General features: G+C 36.0%; 2 protein-coding genes across 2 annotated transcripts; both read left to right on the top strand.

The window, feature by feature from the left end:
- Positions 1-394: 394 nt before the first annotated feature.
- LOC143569563 (uncharacterized) lies at positions 395-3,924 on the top strand. The gene is made up of 2 exons (XM_077055441.1): positions 395-555; positions 3,170-3,924. Exons 1-2 carry the CDS (start codon positions 395-397, stop codon positions 3,918-3,920), a joined length of 912 nt encoding a protein of 303 aa, XP_076911556.1. The 3' UTR covers positions 3,921-3,924.
- Positions 3,925-6,091: 2,167 nt separating this feature from the next.
- Positions 6,092-10,455, top strand: LOC143569561 (uncharacterized). The gene is made up of 6 exons (XM_077055439.1): positions 6,092-6,238; positions 6,364-6,437; positions 7,092-7,241; positions 8,239-8,524; positions 9,116-9,349; positions 10,186-10,455. The coding sequence occupies exons 1-6, from the start codon at positions 6,092-6,094 to the stop codon at positions 10,453-10,455; spliced, it is 1,161 nt and encodes a 386-aa protein (XP_076911554.1).
- Positions 10,456-11,236: the final 781 nt, after the last annotated feature.

Below are 11,236 nucleotides of genomic sequence, written 5' to 3'. Positions count from 1 at the left end.
TTTTATAAATCCGTTAGTTTTTAATTTTGTATTTTTAATTATAGTTCGTGAGGTTCGATCGCTTTGATTTCTTTAACGCGATTTCGGCTTTTGTTTCTATTTCATCTTCAATTTCAAAGTTGAGTTTCTCTCACCCCTTTTTTAACATTTTTACACACTTTGGGAGTAGCATATATATCATACCAAAACAATTGCTTACTTTTTTATTTACAAACTAAAATTCATATCATGGACTTGTGTGTTACTTGATTATTTGCTCAAATCTAACTTGCACGTGGTAGTCTCAATAAGTAGTGGTTGGAGGTGATGGTTGGTGGTGGTCGGTGTGGTGGTGGAAAGTGGTGTGGCGGGTGGCGGTGGTGGTGGTGGGCGGTGGTAGTGGTTGGCAGGGGCTATGGTGGTGATGGTGGGTGTAAGCGGTGGTGGTGAGAAAGGTGGTGGGTGGGTGGCTGCGACGGTGGTGGCGGAAGGTGGTGGATGGGTGGCGAGCGGTGGTTGGTGGCGGCCGCGGTGGTCAGTGGAGGCAGTGGTGGGAGGTGGTTGTGGTGGTGATCGGTGGTAGTGGTGGGAGGGTTGTAGAGGTGATGTAGAGTCAAAGATGGGAGATGAAATGAAAAAAAAAACAAGGGTGTGAATGTAATGAATTCCGAGTGTTTTGGAGGGAATGGAATGGACAATGTAGTAGGTGATTCCATTCCATTATCCTACCAAACACTCTTTTTCACATTCCCTTGTAATGGTCTATTCCATTCTGCCTCTCATTCCAGCCTACCAAATGCTACCTTACAATTGCCCAACGAACTATTCGACATCTTCTCTATGCGCCCGGTGCTGGATGGGTACTCTTCTACTTCCTAATCGCAACACTAATTCAATGCGTTTTGGGCCGAGTATACCTGACGAGTATTTTATCATAACCCGATAAGAAACCCGAAAAACCCGATGAGTATCCCCGAAACCCGACGGGTAATTACCTGATTAATACCCAACGGGTTTGGGACGAGCTTAATTAATCGGGTATGGGTTTAGGAATACCTATACCCATACCAGTCCCGACCCATTGTCATCCCTAGGCAGACACAATAACGTTTACTCCGCACTCTATTTCAAAATAATTTGTGGGCCTTTACAGTCTACACTAACTTTTAGGTTGGGTCAGTGTCCCTTTAACGGCATTGAATAAATGTCCGAATACACGTGACTTAGAAACACAACGTATCACATGCTATAATGTGGTTTCACTAGCTCATCAAGTGCATCACATAATATGCGCGCAATTTAAAACCAAGGTTGAGATTTAATCCGAACCGATGATTCTTCAAATATGTACATCTGATGAAGTTCAATGCTTCTTGTAAGAAAGATTGATGAAAATTCCATCAAAGAACTGATCTCTCCTTATGATAAAGACTAAAGGCGTAATGTACTAGATTGGAACAACTAAAAATTTAAAAGGCTAAAGCACTAACGGACTGAATATGCAAAAGACTGATGGCCTATATTACTGATTACAAAGAACTGACATGTGTGATGACCATAAACCGCTGACGACACTAACCAATTGCTTCATGTATTTTTCATTCTCCACATCGGTAGGAGTTCTATATTCAATTTATGTTATTACTCACAAGTTTTTCTTTATACAACCGATTATTAAATCGCTTTCATAATTCCTCTTGGTACGTTAAACATCTATATCATGGTGACGTCAACTTATTTCACTAAAATTTCTTATCTTCGTATGCTATGTACTGCAATACTCATTTTCTATAACCATACGATCATATTAATCACTAGAGAACTAAGAGAAGGAATTTACACAGTTGATGTGGAGTTACTTGTTCATTATAACTTGAATTCAACAATTTCAGTAATCAATATCGTTCTTGGTTGAACTCTATTGTATTTATTATATTTTTTTATTTAATACAGCTGTAAATCTGTGTTGAAATAATTCTTCAGTCAGTTGTGCTCACAAGCGTATACCATATCCCAACATGAGTTATTTTCGTCTTTCTTGGAGTGGGTCTATTCCCATTAAAAGATTCTATATAAAGATCTGATATGAAAAAGAGCCTATCTGGGATCATTTCGTCCATTCTAGGCTAACTAATTTCGCTAGAACCATTAAAACATACAAATTGAGACAAAATAGGACATACTCCAAGTGGCTAGTATGAAGTGTGAGTGAGTGTGTCCAATGGATGGCTTCACTTAATGTTCAAATGAAAAAATAATCGCACCTCTAGATGGGAATGAATGATCTTTATTGCAGGGGTGTGTGATGTGGTTCGATGCAGTTTTGGGCTAAAACCACACCGAAAACCAAATCTACGGCTTTTCATTCTTTTCAAAACCATTCGGTTTCAAGTTTCTGGTTCATTTCAGTTTTGGATTCAAGGTATTAAAAAAAAGAATTTATTGTTAATAGAATATTGAATTTTTGGCTTAGAATATTAAAAGGAAATAAAAGACACTTATATTAGCATTTATTCATCGGTAGGTTCAATTTTAATGGTTAAGGCTCGGTTAGTATGATATTCTGTTTTTCTTTTTGTTATTTCGGGCTTTATTAAAGTCCAAAACCAAACTGGCGTTTCTAATTCAGTTTGAATTTTTAGGCTTTTAAAATTCCGTGCCCCCCACACTAGAGGTGCACAAACCGGTTTAAAACTCAAAACCGGTTTGGGTTAAAACCGGTTCGGTTTGGTCAACAAAAGTTAAAACCGGTTTATGATCGGTTTCAGTTCGGGTTGAAACCGGTTTCTTACAATGCTACGATCGGTTTCGGTTCGGGTTTTGATCGGTTTTTACCCGGTTTTGGTTCGGTTAACCGGTTTGAAACCGGTTTTGGTGGAGAAAATTACAAACCGGTTCCGAACCTACGGTTTCAATCGGGTCAAAACCGGTTTCTACATAATCGGTTTCAAACTGGTTCGACTTCAGTTCAGTTTTCGAATCAGTTCGGCTAATCAGTTTATTTGCCCACCTCTAACCCACACACACAAACAAACAAAAAAAAAGTAAAAAAATTAAAGAAAAATGAAGACTAAACTTTCATCTCGATCTTTACGAATTTGAGCTCCATTTCGGTAAGTCGGTTACCCTTTTCATTTTGAGACCCGCATGGCCAAAATACTTTCATCATCTTTTCCACCTACAAACTCAGGCCTGCAAATGAATCCTACCTCTTCCGACTCTTCAGCAGCCGCACCACTATTACCCCCCCAAAGCGCAACACTAAGGTCAATTTCTCGCTATCCGACTCCGACTCCGACTCCCAATCAACCCCACTACCACCCGTCAGTCCAAACCCACTGCCTCCTCCTTACGACCCATTCAACAAAGCCCACCCCATCGACCCCACAAACCTTCAAGAAGTTTTCCACAACATCCGCGCAGACGGCCTTCATAATAATGCAGTCAAGATGTTAAGTGCTTTGTCCCAAGACGGCCTCACCCACCAGGCCTTGGAACTCTTTTCCCAGATCAAAGACAAAGGCCACATGCCGGATGTGGTGGCCCACACTGCTGTCATTGAAGCGTATGCGGATGCTGGGAAACCGAAAGAGGCGTTGAAGGTGTACACACGGATGCTAGCGTCTGGTGTGCTGCCTAACGCCTATACTTATTCGGTGTTGGTTAAGGCGTTGGCGGGGTCCGGGGATGAGAAGCTGGTGGGGGAAGGGAAGAGGTGTTTTGTCGAGATGATGAGGAGGAAGATTAGGCCGAATGTGGGGACGTGTGTGGCGGTTTTTGAAGGGCTTGTGAAGGGTGGCAAGGAGGATGAAGGGAGAGAGCTTGTGGTGAAGATGAAAGATTTCGGGTTTGCTCCAGATAAAGAGGGGTTTCGAGAGGTGTTGAAGAGTAAAAGAGGTCAAGTTTTTCGTTCGGTTATGAGTATTGTGTTTGGAGATTGAATCTAAGAAACGTGTCTTTGTTGGAATGATTGTCAGTTGATTTTGTTTTAGCCTCAGTCTTGTGTTAATAAGATTTTGGCGTATAGATTTGTTAGTGCGATCTTGAACATTCTTGTTTTGTTTCATTACGCCACATATTATGTTATCCGGATACTGCAATTTATATGTCAAGAAAAGATTTTTGGAGCTCGGGTGTTGGCGAGCGGCCTCTATATGTTCTAGGATGCAGAAAAAGTTTGCTCTCATCATAACCTTCAAAGACTACCGATACCGATAAATTGTTTATATTGTCGGTTAGTTTTGCGTTTTACAATCAAACCTTTTTTGTTCATGAAATGGAAAACGTAATTAGTTGAATTTAACCAAAGCTGATCACCGTTCAAAAATCTGTAAATGTAAGATTTTTTAATTATATGACATGATAATTTGTTTTAAAATTCCCTAAAATTTGCACAAAATGTATTTTGTAAATGTCTTCAGGAAGATCAAAAGTAGCACCTTGAGCTGGTGTAACCTGCTGATCAGTTAGCAGTTGTGCAGATAGAATTCAAAAAGGGTTGAAATCACTTCGTCACTTATTATGTTGAAGAATTTAACACATGTTCTACACCTAACAATTAAATTTGGATTCTACATTTTCTCAAAATAGTCTTACTTTCAGTTCTTGCGCGCCCGGTCTTCCAGAATGATGCACAAATCATACACCTAACAATTAAATTTGGATTCTACATTTTCTCAAAATAGCCTTACTTTAGTTCCTGTGTGCCCGGTTTCCAGAATGATGCACAAATCACAGATGGTTTCAGCATGCATTTTTTTACAGGTGACCGAAATTGGTTTCCTTTTCAAGGAAACATAATCTTCAAAATTTCTTTTAAAGTTAATTACGGTTTTGGTACATATGATTGGGTGAAAATCTTGGTACTTGCCGATAAACTTTTGTGTTTTTTTTTTGCTTCACATTTTCAGCATTATGTGGCTTTTATTATTTTTTTTTGCCATTAAGTCTCTGGGTTGTTTTTTTAACAACTCGAGACATATTTTTGTTAATTATATTATATAAATGCACTTTTATTCCTTTTTTTAAATATGACTCAACCCATTCTACCTTGAACCAGACCCAAAAAAATTATTAAATAGCGATAAACAAACAACCCCAATAAAATTTCGCTCCACCCAAAAAAACATTTTCTGGGTACGACACTATATATGTGTGTATGTGAGAGATTGGGACTGCCATCGGTTTCCCGTTTGCGACAACTGTGTATTCGTCCGCCATGTCAAGTTTGGAGGATTAAAGCCGACAACCGTTGTGGGTGGTAAGTGATATCCTCGACTAGTGAACAATAAGGACGACTAGTGCAAAGTTTTGAAAATTTGAAATTAAACCTGTAACATGAGTAAAGTATAAGGACCCATGTGTGCAATTAAGTCTAAAATTAGATTTGATGCCTTATTTGTATCTGAAAGAAGAAAGACAGACGTTGCCATTGTTGGCCGTTTGAAGATTGATCATTGATCGTGGATACACAACATCGGACGCCATCATCAATATACAATCTTCCCATCCGATTTGCTTTACAATCGTCGTCCCCAATTCCCCCCATTTAACCGGCAAAAGGTAATAATTAACGCATATAATGACCGTACCGGTATTCGTTTTTCTTGGAGCATTTTTTACCCAACTCATGCCGTACCGGTAATGTCTTTTGGTGCTGGTATTTGTTTTTTTTGGTATCGATATTCATCATGTTATTTTGATATAGGTATTCGTTTTTATATTGACTTATCATGTTTTTTGGTACGCTTATTCGTTTTTCATGTTTATGGGTACCGGCAATAGTTTTCATGTTTTTTGGTGTTGGTATTCGTTTTTCATGATTTTTTTTTGCACCGATATTCGTTTGTTCTTCACGTTTTTTGGTACCGGTATTTGATCTTTCATGCATTTTTGGTGCAGGCTTTCGTTTTTCATGTTTTCTTTTTTTTTTTTTTTCCGTTTTTTATTATTTTTATGTATTTCAATGGTGTTGGTACCAAACCAAAAATAATCGGTACAATAGAATAGAATATTTATTATGGGTTTTTTTGGTTGGATCTGATTCCAAATACAAAACTGATGTGGTCCTGTTTTAGTGGAGGAAGGGGCTGATTTCCGGTAGCCCACCAAAATGGGGCCAATATATTACATATTGATTGCATTGCCGTGCACAATTGGGGCAATTGTTTTGGCGCTTCGTCACATTTATCGCCATCTTTTGAATTACACTGAACCTACTTACCAACGGTTCATTGTCCGAATAATATTTATGGTTCCGGTGAGTCTTGTAGTCCTTCAAACTCATAACAAATATGCTTCATCATCCATTTTTCTTTTTTACATCATGCTTATCGACGCAGGTTTATAAACACACACAATAAGTCTTATTTGTTCTTCTTGCAGGTCTATGCGTTGACATCTTTCCTGTCACTTGTATTCAACGAGGCCTCAATCTATTTTAATTCCATTCGAGAAATGTGAGTATACGATACTTTAGTATTTACATGACTAATCATAATATATTGAACTTGTTTCAGCATAATTAACACCTATTAGATCAACCCACACACACACATATATGGTGGTGGGTTCAAATTAGAGCCACTAAAAATTTAGAAATCCCTTTAAGTTATTTGTGTGTTTTTATGGATGCAGTTAGAGGTGAGCATGGGACAGTTTTGGGCTTCGAGCAGAAACCGAAATTTTGGTTTTTGAGTTTTTGAAAACTGTTAAGGTTTTTTAGGTTTACGGTTTGGGTTTGATTCGGTTTTGTCATTTAGGCTTGAAGTTTTTTGGCAGGAAAAAAAATTATTAAACCAAAATAATGGATTTGAAGATTTGAACCTAAACTTTGGCTTAAATCTTTTTATTAATTAATTATTATAGATTTGGGCTAATTTTTTTGGGATGGACTATTTGGTAATTTACTTAAAATTCAAATAGAAAATTAAGAATCCATAATCCGGTTTGGTATATAGGTCCGGTTGTTTCCGTAATGAATTGGTTTTTTCAATTTCATGCACACCCCTACCCTAGATACAGTTTACATGCTTTTTCTTGTTTTATTTAGAGTATTAGCAATAAAATTCATGTTTTCATGTTAATAATGTTGTATATCTTGATTTTTTCAGATATGAAGCTTGGGTTATATACAATTTTCTCTCACTCTGTCTGGAATGGGTGGGTGGGCCCGGTGCTGTGGTTTTAAGTCTCACCGGACGCGTTTTAAAGCCGAACTGGTGTTTGATGACATGCTGCTTCCCTCCAATTCCACTAGACGGGTGAGTTCAGTTCTTGTTCTGAATCTGTCTCATTATTTATATTTTTATTTAATATTAGTATACTATATAGATAAAAATCGGATTTTGGTGCCGCGGACATTTTTGAAATATTTTATTTGAATTACTTTTTTGTTCTGGTTTTTTTTCTTTTGCTTTTTGTTAGTTTTAAATGTGTATATTTTAAGAATCTATTTTTTGTTTAGTTTTACTACCGTAATGACTTAACTGATACCGATTAAGTTCACGTCGTCTAGGCATCACAACGCTCTGGTTTTACTAATTTTGTTGTTTTTTTGTTTTAAATATGATCATTTTAGGAATTTATTTTTAGGTTTAGTTCTAGTACCGTGACGAACCTATCCAACACTTACTGAATTAATGCTTGGGGTTTTACAGAATTTTTGTTTTGTTTTCTTTTAGATATGTTCATTTTACGAATTAACCAATGCAGGTCAAATTCATATCGACTAGACGCTGCAATGCACGGGTTTTACCGATTTTTTAAAATATTCTTTTTAGTTATCTTTTTGTTTTGAAAAAACTCCTTTTGCTTTAATGCCGATATCGTAACGAACCTATCCAATATCAACTAACTTCCTGTAAATCATAAGTTATACATGTGTCGATACTATTTTGGGCTTTTACAGATTTATTTTTTGAATTTAGTGTCTGGGCCGTAATGAGTTTAACCGATACCAACCAGATTTCCGTCAGTGCATGCGGCGAGCTTCCTACTAGTTTAATTTAATTTAACTACTCATAAACATAATACTAACATCTTTCGAGAACAGTGGTCTGAGGTATGTATACATGAACAATGAAGAGACATGCCACTGAACTTCCGTTAAAAAAAAGTTGACACATATTTTCATATCCGTATATATAAATAAGATGTCTCAAGTGTAAACTTTAATTGTTATTAGTTACAAAAGGGCAGGAAAAAGACTAAAAATGAAATTGTTGGCAGCTTCTGTAGTTAGTTAATATGATTTTGCAGGCGCTTTATACGGAGATGCAAGCAAGGTTGTTTGCAGTTTGTGATTCTTAAACCTATCTTGGTGGCAGTTACATTCATTTTTTGTGCTAAAGGGAAATACCAAGATGGAAACTTCAGTGCAAAAGAGTCGTATCTGTATATCACAATTATATACACGATTTCATACTCTATGGCACTGTATGCGTTGGCCGTGTTTTATGTAGCGTGTAGGGATTTGCTACAACCGTTTAATCCCGTTCCAAAATTCATCATTATCAAAAGTGTTGTGTTTTTGACGTATTGGCAGGTAACTAGCTTTTGTTTTATCTATTATTTTGTTCTTGTTCATACTCTGTGGCATAAATGAACGAACATAAACATTTAAATGAATGAATGCAAACGAACTTTCACAAACATAAATGAACGAATGAGACATGTTTATGTTCGCCTGTTTAACTTAATGAACTACAATTTTGTTCTTGTTCATTCCTTTATTTATTTAAATAAACGAACGTAAACGAACGTTCACGTACATAAACGAATGAACGTAAACAAACATAAAAGAACATTCACGAGCATAAATAAATGAAGTTTAACTTAATAAACTAATATTGTGTTCATGTGGGTTCATTTATTAAATAAACGAATGTAAACGAGCGCTCACGAACGAGACATGCGTTCATGTTCGTTCCTACTAGAACTGTAATTAAAGAGCCGTTCGGTGGGAAGTTCGTTTATGTTGTTTATTTAATAAACGAACGAACATGAAGAAAATTATTAGTTCGTTTCGTTAAAAAAAAGAACATGAATACATGTCTTGGTCGTTCATTTATGATTGTTAAAGTTCGTGTATTTAATGAACAAATGAACATGAAGAAAATTGTTCGTTGTTTTGTAGGGTGTTTTGGTTTTTCTTGTTGCAAAATCTGGATATATAGAAAACACAGAGGAAGCTGCTGAATTTCAAAACTTCATTATTTGTTTTGAGATGCTTATTGCAGCCTTGGGCCATCTATATGCTTTTCCATATAAAGAATACGCGGGTGCCAACATTGGCGCGTCTTGTGGATTTGGAGCCAGTCTTGCGCATGCTTTGATGTTGAGCGACTTCTATGACGACACTGTTCACCAGGTCTGTTACGCGTTTTATTAATTTTGAATATTAAACTTGGCAAATTCGACCCATTTTGCCACTTGCAATTTGATTTTGGAGGTAGGGTGTAAATGAGCTGAGCCAAGCTCTATTTTTAAAACTTGAGCTCTGCTTGTGTTTAGTTTTTCAAGCTCGAGCGACGGCTCATTTATTATATTTGTTAACTTATTTATATATATTTATAATTATTTTTTATGTGTTTTAAATTATAATTTTCAGATATATAACATAATACATATTATGGATTTGGATGTATTTAGAATTCCAAAACATTTAAGAATTTCAAGAACTCATAACAATCAATCATTTTATCTATTTATTTATTTTATATAATTAATATAATTTGAGGGTAGTTTCGTCATTTTACATGTAATTTTGTGATTAAATATATGTAATATCCAAATTACATATATGTGTTATAACCAATTTATATACGTGTAATAACCAACACACATATACGCAATAATGAAATTACATATAATAAATGGCAAAACTACCTCAATAATATTATATATTGAAAATAAAATAAAATGATAAGTTGCTAAAAGTTCTTAGGTTGTTTGGAAGTTCTAAGATGATCCTGATCTATATATTTTGTTAGTTATTAATTTTGTTATAGTTCTGTGTATAATAATTATTGTTTAAATACATATTTATAAATATTAAATACAATAAACAATATATAAAAACTGAAAACTCGTTTATGCTCTCGATCTCGATAAATGAAGCTCGGGCTCGTTTAAGCTCGACTTGATTTGCGCTTTTAGCAAGCTGAGCTAGTTCATGATAACAATGAATAATAATTTTTGTTGCAGTTTGCTCCGGCTTACCATGATTACGTACTTTACAACCATAGTAACGACGCAGGTGATGAGACCGCACGAAAGTATAGGACAAAAACCTTTGTCCCGACCGGTTCTGAGATGGAAAACGTTAGAAAAAACAAGCAAGGTAAAGATGGTCATTCACCCCCAATTCGGAGCCCAAAAGGATCAACAAACTCAGGTTCTACACGAGATGACCTCACACTCATTGACATGGACATGAAAGCGCCTCCTGCTGCGAAAGATAGTCAGAAGAAGTGACTGGGCTATATGTGTTTTTTCTCATGTAATCTACTAGTTTTGTAAGTTCATGCTACTAGCTAGGAGTTTTACATGTAGTGAATAGTACGTGTTTGTGTCGATGCTTAATGGTGATGTTGTAGATGCAAGGTTGTTTGTATAAGCTTGGATTTTTTATAGTCAACACGTGTAATTTTTAATCACATGGCACTAGAAACTGTTGGGATAATTTTTACCCATGAGAAACCCAACAAATGTTTATTTACATGGGTTTATTTATTATTATTTAGTAATAAAGAAAAAAAAAGAAACAAAAGTATTTTTATTTTGCTTACGGAAAACCAAAGTATGGTTTATTCTAGTTTTGGGCTTGTGGGCTTCAACCCCCACGTAAGGCTCGAGGAATTAAAAGAGTTTATTTTGTGGTGGCATACAATTACATGATTCTACTGTCATACATACATTCGATATACACAAGAGAAGATTTTTTTTTTTGGGTGCTTCGTTCTTTTTTTTTTTTGTTTTTTAAGATAAGAGACGTTCCAGAGACCGGTTTGTTTCTCGTTGGTGTTACCTCTTACTCGTTTGTTTTATTCCAAATACTTGATGTTAGTTTGTACCAAGTATTTGATGGTTTGTGTATGCCTCTAGTTTTACCTAGAGAAAACTTTGTATTTCTCATTATTGGTGATATTGGATTTGATGCGGCTCTAGTAATCCCGTGGTTTTTACTCTCGCATTGAGAGGTTTTCCACGCTAAAATATTTGTGTCACTGGTTACTTTTAAATTACCCTATTTGTT

This window comes from Bidens hawaiensis, unplaced genomic scaffold (assembly GCF_021521415.1).
Source record: "Bidens hawaiensis isolate Kalapana, Puna unplaced genomic scaffold, B.hawaiensis_p1.1 tig00024613_1, whole genome shotgun sequence".
NCBI classification, from domain to species: domain Eukaryota; kingdom Viridiplantae; phylum Streptophyta; class Magnoliopsida; order Asterales; family Asteraceae; genus Bidens; species Bidens hawaiensis.
The sequence above is the reverse complement of the archived record's forward strand: the minus strand, read 5'-3'. Positions and strand labels throughout refer to the sequence as shown.